The sequence below is a fragment of the Otolemur garnettii genome, unplaced genomic scaffold (assembly GCF_000181295.1).
Source record: "Otolemur garnettii isolate 467f Iridium unplaced genomic scaffold, OtoGar3 scaffold00087, whole genome shotgun sequence".
Taxonomy (NCBI): Eukaryota; Metazoa; Chordata; class Mammalia; order Primates; family Galagidae; genus Otolemur; species Otolemur garnettii.
In genome coordinates, this window is record NW_003852482.1 from 2079311 (window position 1) to 2099495 (window position 20185).

The window sequence follows — 20185 nt, forward strand, 5'->3', positions numbered from 1 at the left end:
AAAAAAAAAAAAAGAAAATAATTTTATGGTTGGGGGTCACCACAACATGAAGAACTGTATTAAAGGGTTGCGGCATTAGGAACGTTGAGAACCACTGCTGTAGATGCAGGAGAGACTCTGGTTCCAGCACGTTCCCACCACACCACCCTGCCTGCAGTGTGCACTGACAACAAAGACAAGTGAGGTGGGGCATGAGGCAGGCTTAAAGGCATGCTCAGCAGGGAATCTGGAAAGCTCTGACCTTTTCCTGTAGTCAAGGCTGGGGAGTCCAGTAGTTTAATCATCTTGCTTGAAAATTAAACCCCACGATCTCAAAGAATGTTCTGATGCTAGAATCCAATACACCCAACTCCAAAACATGCAGTGTGTGAATCCCACATTTATCACATGTTGAGCACTGGTCAGGCCCAGGCAGCAGTGGTCTGGGTTATGTCTCTAACCTGCAGGCCGAGGACCTAAAAAATTAATCTTCCAGCACAAATCACCAGTTAAGAACTAAACAAGATGCATTAAGTGGCAGCTCGATTCTCAGTCATCAGGAGTTGGCTCAATCAGAATAAACAGGCAGTGCATATGAACTTCAGAATTTATTTAAATGGAGAAGCTGTCTTAACAGGAGGGAAAAGAAAATTTAGAAAATAACATTTATGAGAAAATAGCCAAAAGGCACGTAGTGCACATTTTGTCCTTCCCTCTTACAGGTGAGGGACTAGAGGCAGCCTGGACACACTTGCAATTCCTGAATTCTAAACTTCATTGTACAAAATGCCACTTGAAATATGTATTAAAACCCTCAGCCCAAGACAGTTTTTTAAATCTGAAAGCTCACAGGAGAGGTGGGGCTGAGACAGCATGGAATGTGCAGCCTTGGTCCCCAGGAGTCCTGGTGGGAGGACAGAGTCACCCAGGAGGCAGCACCTCTTCACACAGGCCACCCTGGGAAGGTCAAAAGAGTGAAGAGGGAAACAGAGGGACGCTGAGTAAAGGTGAAAAGGCACAAGTCCCAGCCCAAGCTGATCATTTCCATGACGGCTCATTTAGTGTGTTCTACTTATGTTATCAAGTTCAATCCACTGAACTTAACTTACAATTTTTAAAAATGGTAATGGAAACAGTTATTATAGAATTGCTATTTTTATGTTTAGCAATTAAAATAATCACTAGCTTTTATAAAAATTCCTTCTCACAAATCATTAAAATCTATAAAACAGCAGGAATTTCACAAGGACCGTGTGTAAGTTATACATTGGACTCCTAGACAGGAGCGACTCCCATTGTGGGCGGCCAATAACACTGTTCTAGGTCATGAAATTAGTATCTCATGATAAATACTTTACTCTGGGTGAAGTCTGCACAGTTAAAGGCACAATTGCATGTTCAGATGAAGCAGGAGTGACCTCGGGTTTGCACAGAACTTCGAGCTGAGGATCGCAATGCTCCTCAGGAGTCTTCCTCCTTGTCTTTAATTTCAGAAATTCTGTCTATAGATTTAAGGATCTCAGCAACAAGATTCAACGTTTCGGCTCCAGAAACCAGCTGCCTAAAATGAAAATACAGACATTGGGAACTGCTACTGCTTCTGTTTAATAGCAACAGAAGCATGGAAGGAAAGGAAATCCAGAGTGAAAGTAAGTTTTAAAATCTCAGATCCAGGCTTGGTGCCTGTAGCTCAGTGGCTAGGGCACCAGCCACATACACTGGAGCTGGCGGGTTTGGTTCAAATCCAGCCCGGGCCTGCCAAACAAAGACAACTACAACAAAAAAAATAACAGGGCTTTGTGGCAGGCATCTGTTGTCCCAGCTACTTGGGAGGCTGGGGCAAGAGAACTGTTTAAGCCCAAAAGTTAGAGGTTATTGTAAGCTGTGATCCCACGGCACTCTACCCAGGGTGACAGCTTGAGGTTCTGTCTCCAAAAAAATAAAAATAAAAAAATCTCAGGTCCACTCAGAGGAGACTCTCACACAAGTGCTCACGTGTGCTCAGCAAAGCTGCCTTGCAGAGCTCAGCCCAGTAGGAGGCAGAAAATCACTGCTGTACCCAATGACAGGAATGTCCCTGGGGTGCTCACTGTGCTAGGCACTGCACTAAGGGCCTTTGGGTGAGTTTACTTGCTTTTTACAACAAGAGGAAAACTATTTCCTTTATTCAGAATTTTAATGCCCTGTAGGTGAAGGAACTGGGATTTAAATCTGTGTGATGCTGATGTCCACACCTCCCAGGCGGGAAAAGTTACTCTGAGGTAGTAGGTTAGAAAGCGTGCCTTTCTGCCCATATCATGACCTGGAGGGTTAACAGGACCATTCAACACATGTCCCCCAGGGTCTGCCCACCATGGTTCCGTCACAGTTTGAGCCCATCCAACACAGCTAATAGCCTCCCGATCTCACCCCTCACTTGGCTGGAGGTTTCCCAGCCCCACCAGGTACTCACTTTATGGAAGCCTGTGCGCTGTTCATGACGACATGGAGGTTCTGCAAGGCCACATCAGTGTTCTGCTTTACAACAGTCAAGCTGGCGCCCTGGCCTGACCTCAGAGCTTCGTTCTCACGTTTAAAGTTGGAGATCTGAGCCTATAGGGGTATGGGTTGGGGGGGCGGGCGGAATGTATTCATCGTTGAGCAGAGCACATCCATAGGATAATCCAAGTAAAACTAAATGTACCATCCCAGAGAGGCATGGGCTTGCTCATGGGGCCTGGCCTACTCATGAGAGGTGATCTCACTTACTGAGGGGGCCTTTTAGGAAGAAAGGCCTAACACATTCCCCTTAACTCCACCATGTACTCAGCACCTGGCTCTACCCAACCTACACACCAAACACCCAAGGGAACCCTATGCTCTCCCTTTTTTTTTTTTTGAGACAGAGCCTCAAGCTGTCCCCCTGGGTAGAGTGCCGTGGCATTACAGCTCACAGCAACTTCCAACTCCTGGGCTCAAGCAAGTCTCCTGCCCCTGCCTCCCAAGTAGCTGGGACCACAGGCACCCGCCACAACACCCGGCTATTTTTTGGTTGCAGCCGTCATTGTTGTTTGGCGGGTCCGGGCTGGGGATTTGAACCCGCCACCTTAGGTGTACGTGGCTGGCGCCTTAGCCAGTTAAGCTATAGGAGCCGAGCCCCTATGCTCTCCCTTTACTTAGGGCCCTGGAGAGAAACCTGGGGCTGTCCCGATTTTATGTTTTTCATCTGCTCAGGGAACAGCGTGAAGCCAGCACAGTCTCTCACACCTTTTTCCTTAATTTCACGTGTTTGTGACTCCCCGAGTCAAAGGAAAACACTTAAGACTTTTCGCTAATTACCTGAAGCAAATTAATTTCCTGTTTCAGTTTCATGACGTGATTTTCTGCCTTTACAGCCCGTTTCTGTTACCCCAAAACAAAACACAGAAAGCATCAGTGATGTCCTCAAGGCTGTATGGGACACATGCGGAGCAGGAGACCACCCTCTGTGGCCCCACCCTTCCTGGCCCTGCCTTGCCCAGCTCCACCTCCACTGTCAGACAGAATGGGGGCCCATCCCATAGAACCTGTGCCCGAGCCCCCTCACTGATGGCCCCAGAAGAGCAAGACCACAGTGCCAAGGGTCTGCCGAGAACAGCACAGCTCACACCTCTGGTGGTACCTGCTGGCTCCCAACACCAGCCACAGCTCTTTTTCCAAAGGAGCTTCCTGCTCTATCCAGCCCCTAACTCAGAGAAACATGGCTGCATACTGTCATGAGCTCCAGGTTCTGCTCCACCTGCTGAACCACCGACTCCAGGTCATGGTAGTCACTCTCCTCCTTGATCATTTTTGCTTCTAATTTCCGCTCAAGAGTCCTCACCCTTGTTAAAGAAAAACCTGAGTTGTTAATAATTCATGTGACTACTTTTAAGAAGGATACTTTAAAAAATATTTTAATTTGATTAGCTAGATAAAAATCATTAAGAGCTCCAAGAAAGAATGAGCCTCAGGATGGACAGAGCAGGTGGCAGTGACATCAGGGGGGACCCTGCAGGCTGGGAGAGGAAGGGAGCTGGCCCATAGCTCTGTAGCTCCAAAAGGAGTTGGGTTGATTTGAGTCTACCTTTTTTTTTTTGAGACAGAGTCTTACTTTGTCACCCTCAGTACAGTGCTGTGGCATCACGGTTCACAGCAACCTCAAACTTACAGGGTCAAGTGAACCTCCTGCCTCAGCCTCCCAAGTAGCTGGGACTACAAAGCACCTGCCACAACACCCAGCTATTTTTTAGAGATGGGGTCCTGGTCTTGAACTCCTGAGCTCAAGAGATCCACCCACTTCAGCCTCCCAGAGTGTTAGGATTACAGGCTGAGCCACCGCCCCTGCCCTTGGTCTAATGTTAAGTAAACTTTTACACCAAACACAAGAACTATGTTTGATGCTGAAGATCTAACAATAAAACCCAGACTCAGTTCAACTCTGATTAGTTCATTAATATTTAAAGATTGACTTCCTTGAGCGTTAGGAGAGTTCTGCATTCCTAACTAAAAGTTTACATACATTTCTGTTTGAGTTTCAGAGAAGCTCTGAACCTCATTCAGCTTTCTTCTTAGCTTAGAATTTTCATCTTTCAGCTGTAGAAAAAGAAAATCCTTATTAGAAACTCAGTATGTCTCACATAGAGGGCACATATTCTGTAATTTGACTGTAGAACTTCTTGATACACAAAAATATCCAGGTCAGTAGAGAGTCAACCTGCAGTGCATGAAGAAAGGTGCCCACTTTTTAAAGACTGGTGGTCACAGACTCCAATTTTACTCGTAACTTGTAGCTTTTTTTAGGTGACTATAATTTCTTTAAAAATTTCCAGCACAGTACTTTTTAGTGGGTTATATTCACATACATAATCAAAGGGAAAGGAACATCATAAAGCAGGCTGCTACACCAAAAACTATCTTGTCCTTGGCACCAAATCCTGGCAAGCAGGACGGCTCCAGGCTCCCTCTAGGATAGCCCTGCTTAGACTGGTGCTTTGTGCCAGGCAACAACTCGAGCCCCTCACTTACTGCCTCATAACTTATCTGCAGCGTCCGTAGGTGCCGGTCTCCCAGAGACTCTCCGTGAGCTGCAAAGTCTGTGCCAGGACTCCCTGCTGGAGATCCCGGAGACACATGAGAGTCTGTGTCACTCAATGTCCACGAGGGCAGAGACTTGGGCCCCGTCAGCTCCGATGGAGTGGAAAAAAATGACAGGTACGTGCCACAGGGTGATGTGCTGGCAGTGACCCTTGCAGAGTGCGTCTGCTCCATGGCGGATGGCAGATAGGATCCAGTCCACCCGTCATCCTCATCTTCCTCCTCGTCTAGGAGGTCACCAGCTCCTGTTGGGTCTTCGAAAAATGGCTGCTGATATTCTAGGCCATAGCCCACAGGCTGGTTGGTTGGAGAGTTGTGGTCGAGTCTCACTGAGTGCCTCGAGGCTTCCTAAAGAAAACATTGGAGCAAAGCTGCCAACTCAGCTGGCTGGTAGTTTGTGCCTGTAATCCTAGGCAATTCAGGAAGCTGAGGTGGGAGGATCATTTGAGGAGTTTGAGACCAACTTGAGCAACATAGCAAGACCCCATCTCTATGAAATATAGAAAAATTAGCTGGGTGTGATAGTGGGTGCCTATAGTCCCAGCTACTCGGGAGACTGAAAGAGAAGGATCACTTGAGTTCAGGCGTTGGAGGCTGCACCAAGCTATGACTGATGACATCAATGCACTCTACCCCAGGCAACACAGCAAGATCCTATCTCAAAAAAAAAAAAAAAAAAAAACCCAAAAAACAAAAAAAAAGCCAACGCAGAAGTTATCTCCTGCCTTTTTTTTTTTGCCTGTGTTCAGCCTTTGAATACAGAGAAAGACCCTGTCTGATCAGTAGATCAGGAAGCATCCAAACAGCTTCTTAACCCCACAAAACTTCCCCACCAGTGTTAACAGCTGCCTTGCTTTGCCACATAGTCTTGAATCATCTCCACTAAAGCAACACTGCAAATCGGAAGAGATGGTCTTTGAAGGCCTTTTCTGTCTAGAGTCACTGGGAACAACTTCTTTGATTTACCTTGGAATAAATTCTGTTGGTTGCTTCTTCTTTGGACAAGCTGAGGTTCTTGGTTTTCAGAAATTCTTTAAAAGAGAATGGATTTGCCTCTTCAAGATCTTCAAGTTTGTCATCTGAAATGATAGACATTACAAATACATAAAGTCTACTGAGCATCGTTAAAAGGAATCCTCCTACTCATCTCTTTCCAGAGCATGACTGTATCTGAAATCCAGAATGCCACTCTCACCCCACCTGCTCTTTGGGGCTGTACAGGAAGCCACTTATCCAGTCACACTGCCAGCCCCACACAGACAAAAACCTGGCACTGTGTGTTACACTGAGAGAAAAATAAAGGATTACCGAACTACTCTACCTCCAAAACGTGTCTCGTGGGCTCCGGATGGACCTTGCTTAGTACATTTCCCCTTTCCATAGCCAAAATCTGCAACGAAACATTGTGGCCCCACAGTGATCAGAAGGACCTTTAGGACTGACTACATTGTTTTTCTTTTATGGACATGGTGTTTCTACTACTACGGATGTGGTATTTCTACTGCACTGCTTTCTCTGGTTGGGCACCTTAAAGAAGTACAAGCCCCAAGACTCCTTACTGTAGACAAGGTCTGCTTCCACTGACCAGCCCTGGAGTCTGTAGTTTATAGATGCCCCTAGGAGGTTCTGATGCCTAGCTAGGGCTACACATGTCCTTCTGTCTTGTGATATCCCCTGAATGTCCTCACCACTGTGCTGTCCTCACTCACTGTCCTGACCTAATCACTTACACACTCTGCAGTACGCAGCAGCACAAGTGCTTGAGAAGAATGAGGAAGGACCATCCCTGCCGAAACACGCCTGATCGCTGCTGGGCTTTGGGGCTGGATGGCTCCAGCTTGGTTTCTAACCACCACTTACAGAAGGTTCTCTTGTCCTCACTTCCACCCACCACGACCTAGAGGAATGAGGTCGTCTCCTGTCCTCTGACTGAGCACTGAGGATGCTGTGCTAGAACGGTGTGTGTGGGGGTCTCCCCACAACCAGGCTGTGAGCTCCTAGGGGGGATATCACCTTTGCGCTCCCAGTGCCTGGCACAGCCAGCGCTCAGGGCTCACTGTTAGGTCAGCGGCGGAGCTAACCCTACATCAGAGGGACGCCTACAAGTCGTAGAGGGACGGGGCTTCCCTGATGCCGGCGCCCTCGTCTCTCACCTGAATCTCCCACGGAAGCTAGCACCGGACTGGGCACATAGCACATAAAGGTCGGCCGAATGCCGAAGAAGTGGGAGTCCTGGTCCCCGTCAGGGGGACGCTCACAGTCTAGCTGGGGGAGACAAGACCGGCGCTCATAGAACGCGGGAGCTGTAAGCAACAATGAGAGCGACTTTACCGCGCGCCGCGACGCCCAGGCGCTGCGGCAGGCCTCCTACCCGGGCCACGCGACCCCCGGCGCCCCACGCCAGCAGGGAGGCCCAGGCCCCGCTGGGGCCGCGCTGCGCTCGGGAGCCTGACCGCCTGCCCTCCTTTCGGCCTTCCCAGCCCGGCCCCGCTCACCATCGGGAATGACGAGGCTCCGGGCTCGGGACAGCGGGGTGGCTCCCGGGCGGCGCGGGTAGCCCGACATCGCCGCGGGACCGGCGGGCTGGACCTGTTTAGCCCGGTAGCGGCGGCTCCATGGCCCCGGCTCCGCTCGGGCCGCGGCCCCCGTCGCCCGCCGCTCGGACGCCGAGGCTGCTCCGAGCCTCCCGCCGAGGCTTCCGGTCCGCTACCGGAAGCGCGCGCCGGAACGCTGCGAGCCGACGCCGGGGGGCGGGGCGGGGCGCCGGCGGAAACGGAAGTGATGACAGAAGCAGTGGGCGGAGACATAAGATGGCGGCTGTGGTGCTAGTGGCGACACGGTTGCTGCGGGTTTCGGGGTCCTGGGGCCCCTCGCGGCTGAGGTGAGCCGAAGGCGAGCCAGGCCTGGTCTGGAACCGGAGCTGCTGGAATCTTTCTGGAAGCTCCGTCTTTGGTTTTTGCAAGCTGCACGGCGCCCGTCGGACAAGCTTGCTCTTAGGGACACCAGCCTCGTCGCCGAGGCGACGGGGGCCCTTCCCTGCCTTGAGCCTCAAGCCCGGGTCCTCGGCCTTTTCCGTCTCTCCTGTCCCCGGCTGCCGGCTTCCTGTTCCGCCCTCAGCTCTGGGGCCGACGGGTCTTTGTCCCAGGCTGTGTGTGGTTTCTGTCTCTGCCCTTTTCCTGCCGCGTGTTCCCTCCGAAGGCTGAGCCTGCAGAGGCTCGGCTCTCTTAGACCACAGAACTAGGGCTTTTGTCTGACACCAGAGTCCAGGGCTCTCGACCGCTGCGCTGTGTACCGTCTACTGTTGATTTCTGACGTTAAAGACTTTTTCCGTCCCCACTGCTACTGAACCACCTTGGCTGAGCCTGGGTCACTCCACTCCTCCGTGTTGTCTGTGGAGGTGTGTCAAAATAAATTCTTTTAGGAAGGCAGATACGACTGTTAATGGAGACAAAACCTAATAAACCCCGCCTACGTGGTTACCAGAGGATCAGTTGTCTTGAGTCTGTTGTAACTGGGCCAATTTCTCTGTTTCAGGTTTGGACCCCCAACATACAGACAGTTTAGTAGTGGCAGCACCTATCCCAACATTCCCCTTTCTTCTCCCTTACCTGGAATACCCAAGCCTGTTTTTGCCACAGTCGATGGACAGGAGAAGTTTGAAACCAAAGTTACCACACTGGATAATGGGCTACGTGTGGCCTCTCAAAATAAATTTGGACAGTTCTGTACAGTAGGAAGTAAGTACTGTTGGTGGTAATGTTGCAGGTGGTCTTGTTTTAGCATGTGTGCTTTATTGACTGTCATTTTAGTGTGTCAGTTGTGAAATGTACTCTGAGTGGAAACATGATGGAAAATCTGAAAAGTTAGTAACCAAAATATGAACAGTGGCCATTTTTGGTAATGACATTTATGGTGGGTTCCCCCCTCCTGTTTTTTTTTTTGAGACAGAGCCTCAAGCTATCCCTCTGGGTAGAGTGCTGTGGCATCACAGCTCACAGCAACCTCCAACTTTTGGGCTCAAGCGGGTCTCTTGCCTCCGCCTCCCAAGTAGCTGGGACCACAGGCTCTAGCCACAACGCCCGCCTATTTTTCTTTCTTTCTTTTTTTTTTTTGGTTGCAGCCATCATTGCTGTTTTGGTGGTCCAGGGATGGATTCGAACCTGCCACCTTAGGGGTATGTGACTGACACTTTAGCCACTTGAGCCACAGGCTCCGAGCCTCTCCCCTCCCTTTTTTAACCTTTTTGCAGTCCTAAAAGTTTTCTATCAAAAATGTAAATTGTATGATTTTGTAAGCATTGACATACACGTATATCCATGAAATGGTCTTACAACGAAGATGAATTTATCCATTTTATGTCTTTAAGTTGTATTCACAATTTTGACTAGTCTTGACTAAATCTTCTATTTTCAACATCTACTTTCACCTAATTTTCTTTATATTACCAGTTCTTATTAATTCAGGATCGAGATATGAAGCTAAATATCCTAGTGGAATCGCCCACTTTTTGGAAAAATTGGCATTTTCGGTCAGTATCCAATTTGTAATTTTTGAGACTGTATTTGAGAAGGATCTTTTAAGTTTGTTTTTAGGATGGCTATTTTAATAAATGATAAATTTTCAAAGTTAATGTTAATAAAAGGCTTTAAGTTATAAGATAATTTGTGTGTTTGGAAATATAAACTTTCCTATGTTTTAGGTGTTATTTGCTTATTTAGGTTTTTTTGTTTATTTTTATTAGTCTACTACACGATTTGACAGCAAGGATGACATTCTGCTTACCTTGGAAAAGCATGGGGGTATTTGTGATTGCCAGACATCAAGGTATACCAGCTTTTATGTACAAACGTACTTTGTGTCCTTGTGAAAATAACGTTTTTGTCCTTGGACAAGATCCTACTGAGTCCCTCCCATCAGAGGACCTGTGGAACTTCACAGTGAGAAACGAGCCCTGGCCTGGGTGGAGAATGGGTGGGCAACACGTGCACAGAGAAACACAGTGTCTGGGAACCCACTTGCCCTGTCAGTTCAGCCAGGCCGATTGACCCATGCTGGGAATGTGGAGCAGGCTCTGTTCCTGAGGCACTGACTGGTAGGGCAGAGGGCCGTGCAAACGTAATAGACTAAACAGCCAAAGGCAGTGGGAACCAGGTGAAGAAGCCAATGAATTGGTCTGGAGCTAGGAAAAGAATCACAGGAAACATGGCATTGGGGCTGGTTCCTAAGGAGTTGGCTAGATAGGTGAGGCAGGAGCCATTTGAGACCAGGGAACAACAGGTTCCAAAGCTTAGTGCTGGAAGTGGCAGGGTCTGCTTGGGGAAGGAGAGGGGGCAGTATTTTCAGGAACACAGGCAGGGTGGGCAATAGAGGGTTGGTCTTTGTGTGGCAGGTGTGGAGAACTCTGAGAAGCCTTGTATAGTTTATGAGATGGGTGGACACAGATCATAGGTGTTTTAAAAGGTTGGTTATTTAAACATGAATGCTAGACTTGGTGCCTGTAGCACAGTGGTTAGGGCACCAGCCACATACACCAAGGCTGGCAGGTTCGAACTCAGCCTGGGCCAGCTAAAATGATGACAACTACAACAAAAAAATAGCCAGGCATTGTGGCGGGCACCTGTAGTCCCAGCTACTTGGGAGGCCGAGGCGAAAGGAACGCTCAGCCCAAGAGTTGCAGGTTGCTGTGAGCTGTGATGCCATGGTACTCTACCGAGGGTGACAAAGTGATGCTGTCTAAAAAAAAAAAAAAAAAGAATACTAAAAACTTATACGTAAAAGACATGTTAAATGCCAAGAATTAGGGTTAGCATGGAGGTAATATATTCACGTTTTAAAACAAGCTCTCTTAAAAAATCTCTGGCTCCTGTCATCTGTGTGTGATGTCCAGTCTCATTGCCCGGTGTGTCCAGTCCTCCCTACCTTGCCTCAGACCTCATTTCTCCTCCTGCTGCCACATGAAGTCCGTTCTCTGGTCAGGCAGGCTAGAGTTCTGACTCAGATGCAGCTCAGGCTGGTGTTCTGCCATCCTCCTGATGTGGACTGCAGTCAGTGAGGACGGCTCCTCTCCAGGGTGCAGGTCCAGCCTAGTCCCCTTTGCAGAGGCACTGTGACTGTGTCCCATCTGATGGGCTCTTTCCAAAGTGACAGTTTGGTCTATTCTATGTGGTCTGTTTGATTACACATGATCTCAGATAGTTCTGTGAATGTTCTGTGGCTGTTCCTTCCCTGCCCAACTCTGTGCTGACCTGGTTCTTCATGCCAGGAGTTAATGTTACAGCCATACCACAAACTCCATAAGAGCCTTGTTATATGTTCCCCACACCATCTAAGGCCAGGAACATTTGCAGTCTGTTCTTATTTATTTGTTTATTTTGAGACAGTATCACTATGCCACCCTTGGTAGAGTGCTATGGCATCACACCTCACAGCAACCTCAAACTCTTGGGACTTAAGCAATTCTCTTGCCTCAGACTCCTGAGTTAGCTGGGACTATAGGTGCTTGCTACAATGCCTGGCTATGGTTTTTTTTTTTTTTTGAGACAGAGTCTCAAGCTGTTGCCCTGGGTAGAGTGTCCTGGTCTCACTGCTCACAGCAACCTCAAACTCTTGGGCTTAAGTGATCCTCTTGCCTTAGCCTCCCAAGTAGCTGGGACTACAGGCACCCACCGCAATGCCCGGCTAATTTTTGGTTATAGTTGTCATGGTTGTTTGGCAGGCCTGGGCTGGATTTGAACCTGCCAGCTCTGGTGTTTGTGGCTGGTGCCTTAGGCACTTGAGCTGCTACAGGTGCTGAGCCAACGCCCTGTTATTTTTTGATTGGACTTGTTGTTTAGCAGGCCCAGGCCGGGCTTGAACCCGCCAGCCTTGGTATATGTGGCCGATACCCTACTCACTGAGCTACTGGAGCCCCTGTTCTTTTTTTTTTTTCCCTTCCAGACAGGATCTTTCTCTGTTGCCCAGGCTAGAATGCCATGGTGTCATAGCTCACAGCACCATCAAACTCCTCCTTGGCATCTGGAGCTATAGTCCTATCCCACTTAGCTCTTCTATTTTTAGTAGAGATGGGATCTTGCTCTTGCTCAGGCTGATCTCAAACTCCTGGCCTCAAGTGATCCTCTCAGTTTGGCCTCCCAAAGTGCTGGGATTACAGGGATGCTGCTGTGCTCAGTCTCTAGTCTTTTTATTTAGCATACATTTTGCACAGATAAAACACCTTTTGAAAGAACCTATGGTTGGCTTGGCGCCTATGGCTCAAGTGGCTAAGGCGCCAGACACATACACCTAAGGTGGCAGGTTCGAATCCAGCCCGGGCTGCCAAACAGTGATGGCTGCAACCAAAAAAGCCAGATGTGGCGGGTGCCTGTGGTCCCAGCTACTTGGGAGGCGGAGGCAGGAGACTCGCTTGAGCCCAGGAGTTGGAGGTTGCTGTGAGCTGTGATGCCACGGCACTCTACTCAGGGGGAGAGCTTGAGGCTCTGTCTCAAAAAAAAAAAAAAGAACCTATGGTTATAAAAATCTCTTGGCATTGGCTCCAATCTCACTCACCAGTTTCTTTTACTTAAGTACTTAATCTGTGTGTAGCTCGGGGGCTCCTGCCTGCTAAGAATTGATAGCATGAGAGAAGAAAGGAGGGAAAACTGTGTATTAGCCCCCTGACATAAAGCGGGAAGTCCCTACCAGCACACAGCGTATGAGCATCCCCTAGCTGCCCTGTCAGTGTTGGCTTGTTTTTTCTTTCAGAGACACCACCATGTACGCTGTGTCTGCTGATAGCAAAGGCTTGGACACAGTGGTTGGCTTGCTGGCTGATGTGGTCCTGCAGCCCCGGCTAACAGGTGTGGCTTTCCACTGCCAGTGCTCTGGGTGGGCTGGAGACAGGGGAGGCTCGTTGACATGCTATAGCCATGAGCAGCATATTCTTGGAGCCTCGGGTTTATACCACAGGGACAGTGTGATTTATTAGAAATAAGGCTGGTGACTGGAAAGGTCCTTGGTGGTTTAGAGAGTTCTTAGTGCTTGGACAGATCTCAGTGCTTTGATGTTTTCAGTGAAATTGGTTTTTTATGTTAGAAAGGCCCCTCACACTGTCTTTAAATACCTTGACAGCTTGCTGCTCTATGTTCCTATTACCCTCATTGGCCTTGCAGGCCACACAACTTTGAATTCCCAGCTGGGAGAAAGAGTGTATTGGTTTTTCCAGGTGATCTAAGCATGTGCTGTGTTTCACAGGAATCTAACCTCAGAGCTCCAGTCCAAAGTTGGAGTTAAGAACCTTTTTTTTTTTTTTTTTTTAAAAGACAGTTTCACTCTGTTACCTAGGCTGTAGTACAGTGGGCAGTCGAATCGTAGCTCAGTGCAGCCTCAAACTCCTGGGCTTAGGCCGTCTTCCTGCCTTGACCTCCCAAAGGGCTGGGATTACAGGCTTGCGCCACCATGCCTGTCTAGAGTTACGACCTTTGTAGTACTTGCTGCAGTTAGCTGGTAAAATGGCAGCCCTCACATGGTCTGCATCTGTGTTCTGAGCACCTTCTTATCTAGTGTCCACATGCTGACACTTGGAGGTGGCCAGGCACCAGTGCCTTCCACAGGTGAGGACATTGGGGCTTGGGGCAGGTCCCAGTGGCAGCTTCACAGCAGAGCTGGGATGAGAGGTTTGAGTCCCTCAATCCCTGCTCACCATAACACTGTTTCCACGCACACCCCCAGGTCTTCCCTGGATGAGAGGGCAGAGGTGACTGCTGGTGCCCACTGTAAATGGCACTTGGTCCGTCTCAGTGACTTGGGGTTGGTGCTGCATCTTCATTCTTTTTTTTTTTTTTTTTTTTTTTTTTTTGAGACAGAGCCTCAAGCTGTCCCCCTGGGCAGAGTGCCGTGGCATTACAGCTCACAGCAACCTCCAACTCCTGGGCTCTAGCGAGTCTCCTGCCTCAGCCTCCCAAGTAGCTGGGACCACAGGCGCCTGCCACAACGCCCGGCTATTTTTTGGTTGCAGCCGTCATTGTTGTTTGGCGGGTCCGGGCTGGGGATTCGAACCCGCCACCTTAGGTGTACGTGGCTGGCGCCTTAGCCGGTTGAGCTATAGGCGCTGAGCCTGCATCTTCATTCTTGCTGTGCATACTGAGCCCTTGTCCTCCATTTCTGCAGATGAAGAGATTGAGATGACACGGATGGCAGTGCAGTTTGAGCTGGAGGACCTGAACATGCGGCCTGACCCCGAGCCGCTCCTCACCGAGATGATCCATGAAGTAAACACAGAGCTCATGATTGTCCTGCCCCAGAGCAGTGACACCGGGGTGCTGGGGAGGGCTCATTACCTCTCTGATTCTGTTCTTGCAGGTTGCAGGTGTTGATAGAATAGTGAATTTCCCAGTCTGCTGTTTAGCCGCATTTGTGGCTTCCCATTCTTGCCTTACCAAGATACCTCCCAGTCCGTCTATAAAACGACTCTTTGATTTTATGTTTTCTGTGAATTTTCATTGTGGAGAAGCAGATTTTGTTACTTTTATAAGTATACACAAAGTTGGTGATGCCAAACTCTGGCTAAAATACCAGCTTATGTTGGATTTTCCCAGAAGCTCTGCTTGAGGAGGTAGGGGTGTGGGTGGAGGAGCCTGCACTGCACCCTTACAGTCATCACACCTGTCTCCCTCTCTCTGTTAGGCAGCTTACAGAGAGAACACCGTTGGCCTCCACCGTTTCTGCCCCGCAGAAAACATAGCAAAGATCAACCGACAAGTGCTTCATTCTTATCTAAGAAACTACTACACGCCAGGCCGCATGGTGCTGGCTGGAGTGGGCGTTGAGCATGAGCACCTGGTGGATTGTGCCAGGAAGTACCTCCTGAGAGTCCAGCCAGCCTGGGGGGGTGTCCCTGCTGTGGACATCGACAGATCTGTAGCACAGTACACTGGGGGGATGGTCAAGGTAAAGTGATGGGAAAAGTTTTGTGACTGTGGGTTGTACTCACTCGTTCTGACTCATGTTTCTGTATTAAATCTGAAGGTGGTAGAATTAACTGCATTCATGGCTGGGTCTTAACATTACTGTAGTCATGCAGTGGCATGGAGCCAGTCCATTGCTCAAAGCTGAGAGTACTTAGGATGAGGGCAGCTCTCCTGTTGAAGCAGAGTTGCTGGTGTTGGCATCTGATTCTCATGCAGCCACTTTCATGGTGATCTGATCGGGGAAGTTTGCAGATCCTGCTGGTTTGTCACCTGGCCCCACTTGCTTGTTCTTGGTTGCAGCTGGAAAGAGATATGTCCAATGTCAGCCTGGGCCCCACCCCAATCCCTGAGCTCACGCACATCATGGTGGGACTTGAGAGCTGTTCCTTCTTGGTGAGTCCTGGGACTAGACAGGCGGCAGCTCAGACACATATGGACCCTGGCCAAGCCCTGCCACCCTGTCCCCACAGGAGGAAGATTTCATCCCCTTCGCTGTATTGAACATGATGATGGGGGGAGGTGGCTCCTTCTCGGCTGGGGGGCCTGGCAAAGGCATGTTCTCCAGGCTGTACCTCAACGTCTTGAACAGGTGGGTTGCAGTCTCTGCAGGTGCAGGGCATGCCAAGTGGGTTTCGGGACCACAGTGCCACCTTCCGAGTGTCCTTTTCTTCAGTTCCCTGTGGCCTGACGTTGGCAAGTCCTCTTCACCCCAGCAACTCCGTGTTCACTCACAGGCACCACTGGATGTACAACGCCACCTCCTACCACCACAGCTATGAAGACACTGGCCTCCTATGCATCCATGCCAGTGCTGACCCGCGGCAGGTGAGGGCACACCAGGCAGGAGCAGCATCTGGGTCCCACCTGTGGCCTCAGTTCTCAGTACAGCTCCCTTCCCAACCAAGGCTGTCCCTGTTGGAGAGGGGTCAGTGGCCAGTGGGGCAGGTCACACTCTCACAGCCCTGTTCTCCTTTGTAGGTTCGAGAAATGGTAGAAATCATCACAAAGGAGTTCATTTTAATGGGCGGGTCAGTAGATGTGGTGAGTAGAGCTTGGGACCATTTCCAGATTTGCTAGCAGCATCTGACGGAGAGGGAGGGCCACATTGCAGGAGTGGCTAGCAGTGGGCCCAGTCCCCAAACCCCAAGGCCACTGTCCAGCAGGATGGTGCAGCTGAGGGCTGGCTGCTGCACTCAGGAGCCCTTCCGGAGCCATCCTCCCTGGTGGTGACCCCAAGCACTTGATCTGCTTTCATCTGGCTGGCTAGTGTGTGGTGGGACTGGCTATGTGACCTGTCTCAGTTTTGCTGAGATATTCTCAAGGAGTAGGTGCCCCCCTCAGCAGTGCCTGTAGACAGCCAGGAATGGAATAGCCACGTGAGATGAGCCACAGCCAGGGCCTTTTCTGGCTCCTTTTTTATGTTTCAGCCTGTTTTTTATTCATTTCTTTAGCATAGTTTTTGATGCCCTATGTGTTGAGAAGCCTCGTTACTGCATGGACCAGTACTGGTGCACACACGCCAATCTTACATGCACACACATGAAAAAGTGCATAAACACAGCTGCGTCGGCATGCCAGCCACAGTCACGTGTGGGGTTGTGGCAGCTTGAGCTTTACCTTCATAAAGTTCCTTACTATACGCGTCACGTTTTCCACTGTGATCACATGTTCACTTCTTTTTTCAGACAGTTTTTATATCGCCCACAGTAAAAGTGCCGTGGCATCACTGCTCACAGCAACCTCAAACTCTTGGGCTTAAGTGATTCTCCTGCCTCAGCCTTCCGAGTAGCTGGGACTGCAGGGGCCTGCCACAACACCTGACTATTTTTTGGTTGCATTTGTCATCGTTTAGCAGGCCCGGGCCGGGCTTGAACCCACCACCTTCAGTGTGTACTCACTGAGCTATGGGCGCTGAGCCTTATGCTCACTTCTTTTTTTTTTTTTTTTTTTTTTTTGACGGAGCCTCAAGCTGTCCCCCTGGGTAGAGTGCCATGGCATCGCAGCTCACAGCAACCTCCACCTCCTGGGCTCAAGCGAGTCTCCTGCCTTAGCCTCCCAAGTAGCTGGGACCACAGGTGCCCACTACAACGCCTGGCCATTTTTTGGTTGCAGCCATCGTTGTTTGGCGGGCCTGGGCTGCAGATTTGAACCCGCCACCTTAGGTGTATGTGTCTGGTGCCTTAGCCGCTTGAGCCACAGGCACCGAGCCTATGCTCACATCTTAATCAGAAAAAGAAGCATTATTTGAGAAACAAATTGTGTTTCAAAATTAACATTCTTTAGTTTCATTAGTATCTTTCTAGAAAATAATACTCTTCGCTTATGCAAAGCCAATCAGAGATAAATTTATCTTCCTGAAGTTATTAAAACAAAAAAGATCTATCTAAATTGGTAATTATTTCACTTAAAAGTGATACAGTATCTTAGCAGCATATCTATTTTCAGTGTTTGGTTTTCAAAGTTTGGTAGCTCCTAGGTTCTTTGGCAAGACCCTCAAATCTCATCCTCAGGATCATAAATCGGACTCATTGAGGCCAGAATGTTTTAAAGCCCAAAACTGGTTATGGCCTCAGAAGAGGGAGCTTGTCTGTGCAGGCTGCATCCCTCAGAGTGTCCTAAGGACTTTAGTAAACCCAGGTGCCTGGGCCTCGACCAGGGAGTCTGGTGGGACCCCAGAACCTGTGCTGCCTTTGTTTTCTCCTGATTTTTCTGTGTGGCTACTTTGGGGTCCTGGAGTTTGGGAGTTTAACATTTTACCTTCTACTGCTTGTCACACAAACCGCAACAGGGGCTCAAGGAAAGCACATTCCCCGCTTTGGGCCCTGTGAGGTGTGGTGCCCACCCTTACCAGAGGGGCCAGGGAACTGCTGGCTTTCTCCTGATGGCGGGGGTGTTGGGCCTAGGTGGAGCTGGAGCGAGCCAAGACACAGCTAATGTCCATGCTTATGATGAACCTGGAGTCCAGACCCGTCATCTTTGAGGACGTGGGGAGGCAGGTGCTGGCCACACACTCCAGGAAGCTGCCCCACGAGCTGTGCGCACTCATCCGTGAGTAACGTGCCAGCACTGAGGTGACTAGTGAAGACCTTGGCTGGGGCTCAGAGGACAGCTGCTCACCTTCCTATAGACTTCTCACTTTCACCCCATATGCAAGCCTGGGCTGCCCCAGATGTCTTCAGCAGGAAGGACTGAGGGGAGGGCCATGAGGGTCAGAGTCTCACTTCCTGGCTCCGTCTGTGCCCGCTGCGTCACCTTAGCACTGTCACCAAGACTTCTGCATCTTGGGAGGGCTATCACTGCTGCTTGGAGTTTTTAAAGAGGCTGGGCACAACGGCTCACACCTGGTACTAGCACTTTGGGAGGCCAAGGTGGGAGGATTGCTTGAGGCCAAGAATTCGAGATCATTCTGGGCAACATAGTGAGATGTCATCACTTAACTTTTTTTTTTTTTCCTTAATTAACCTGATGTTGTGCCATACTGTTGTAGTCTGAGCTACTGGGGAGGCTGAGGCAGGAGGATCGCTTGAGCCTAGGCCTTCAAGGCTGCAGTGAGCTATGGTGACATCATTGCTCTTCAGCCTGGGTGACAACAAGATTCTGTCCCAAAACAAATAATAAAGAGGATTCAGTAAGCTAATGATTGAGATGCATTTAGCAGTTTGCCACACAGTCATTAGAAAGAGGGCTTTGCTGTCCATGGCTCTCAGGCAAGTGTTGTGGTCCTGGGGTTTCGTGGCCCCAGTGAGTAACCTTTAGGAGGTCTCCGAACTTCCTCAAATTGCTGAATTTTATTTGCATGGGAGTCTTCTGGGGCCAGTTGTATAACCTGGCACAGAGCTGCTTATTAAGGAGGCTTCGGCTTTTGGTGTCTCTTATCCGTTGAGGGGACCTCAACCCTGTCCTGGACATGAAGCCCTGCCCTGCCCTGCCTGGACACTGTCCGTCCTTCAGGAACTGTCTTAGGATCCTCGAGTACAAATGTCCAGTCTCCCCAAAGAAAAGAAACCCCCAAGTGTTCCTTTTTCTTGGCCATTCACCTCCCGGTGGCCCCCAGGTCCCTTCTGAAGGCTTAGGTGTGGTTGCTGCCTGGGGGCAGCCCTGCGCCCCTCACTCTGACTCAGCCGTCTGTCCGCGCAGCCCTGAGGGATCGGGGTTTTTCCTGTAGACCTGTCATCAAGTTAACTCCTCAAACAAGGAGCTTGCTCTTTGTAACTATGTTAACGCCTGCTGTACTTTTAGGCCATTGGCATGTCCCCCTTTACTGAAAACAGCTTACTCCTGCCATTCCATCCCAATGTACTCCCCTCTCGGTAGCTGGCCCAGTGTGATGGGCTGACATGGATTGGTGGTCCCCATGGTCTGCTTATTGACCACAGCCTTGATGAGATGAACAGTGCTTTTACCCAATGTCCTTTTGTCCTCTTACTAGGCAATGTGAGGCCAGAAGACATCAAGAGAGTTGCTTCAAAAATGCTCCGGGGGAAACCTGCAGTGGCCGCCCTCGGTGATCTGACCGACCTGCCAACTTATGAGCACATCCAGGCAGCACTGTCCAGCAAGGATGGGCGCCTGCCCAGGACATACCGGCTCTTCCGGTAGGGTCCCCCCAAGGTGTGGCCAGGTCCAGGGGCTGTGGACAGTGTCCTCTGCACGTGCTGCCTTGGGTGTGAGTCTAGAGCCGAGGTATGGACATGGGGCTTCCCTTAAGCCTAAGGGAGCAACTGGACATCGCCAGGCCCCTACTCAGTCCTCAGTCCTTCAGAACTGAGTGTGAAGGAGTGAAGTGAGTGTTTGCCTTCACTGCTCCATACTAGAAGCCAGGCAGGGCACGTGTAGAGACAGGAGAAACACTGGCCACGACCAGCCAGGGTCAGCATCCCCCCGAGTTGGGACTTCTCGGTGCATGGGGCTGCTGTGAGTTTCTTGAGACTCTGCTGTTGAGCAGGGACGTGCCATCGGTGGGTGCCACGGGTGCCAGGCTGCTGGGCTGCAGTGTTCTGTGATGGACTCAGCTCCTGGGATGCATCCCAGGACTTAGCTCTGCAGGCTGGACCAGAGAAGAGTGCAGCCTTCCTTGTAGAGCCCAGCCCACAAGCGAGCATGGCATTGTCACTGGTAATAAATTGGTGAACTCTCCCTCACCTCAGTGTTTTCTGTCACCTTTGGTT

General features: G+C 49.9%; 2 protein-coding genes across 6 annotated transcripts; one reads left to right on the plus strand and one right to left on the minus strand.

The window, feature by feature from the left end:
• Positions 1-572: 572 nt before the first annotated feature.
• SDCCAG3 (serologically defined colon cancer antigen 3) lies at positions 573-7798 on the minus strand. 4 transcript variants are annotated; one of them, XR_001161494.2, is made up of 11 exons: positions 7569-7798; positions 7227-7376; positions 6395-6463; positions 6040-6152; positions 5005-5421; positions 4499-4572; positions 3710-3821; positions 3298-3360; positions 2432-2571; positions 1338-1540; positions 573-936 (listed from the first exon to the last, which is right to left on the minus strand). XR_001161494.2 is itself a non-coding variant. In XM_003794846.3 (10 exons), exons 1-10 carry the CDS (start codon positions 7636-7638, stop codon positions 1441-1443), a joined length of 1308 nt encoding a protein of 435 aa, XP_003794894.2. In that variant the 5' UTR covers positions 7639-7798; the 3' UTR covers positions 573-1440. The 4 variants fall into 4 exon arrangements, 3 of the variants coding, with proteins under 3 accessions (XP_003794894.2, XP_012663724.1, XP_003794896.1); XM_003794846.3 differs by having other exon boundaries at positions 573-1540; XM_012808270.2 differs by lacking the exon at positions 7227-7376 and having other exon boundaries at positions 573-1540.
• PMPCA (peptidase, mitochondrial processing alpha subunit) lies at positions 7793-20158 on the plus strand. Of its 2 annotated transcripts, XM_003794845.3 has the most exons (13): positions 7793-7954; positions 8608-8810; positions 9522-9601; positions 9815-9897; positions 12814-12908; positions 14218-14318; positions 14734-14997; positions 15318-15410; positions 15488-15606; positions 15752-15842; positions 15996-16058; positions 17921-18065; positions 19447-20158. In XM_003794845.3, the coding sequence occupies exons 1-13, from the start codon at positions 7884-7886 to the stop codon at positions 19614-19616; spliced, it is 1578 nt and encodes a 525-aa protein (XP_003794893.1). In that variant the 5' UTR covers positions 7793-7883; the 3' UTR covers positions 19617-20158. The 2 variants fall into 2 exon arrangements, with proteins under 2 accessions (XP_003794893.1, XP_012663722.1); XM_012808268.2 differs by lacking the exons at positions 7793-7954; positions 8608-8810 and having other exon boundaries at positions 9546-9601; positions 12816-12908.
• The last annotated feature ends 27 nt before the right edge of the window (positions 20159-20185 follow it).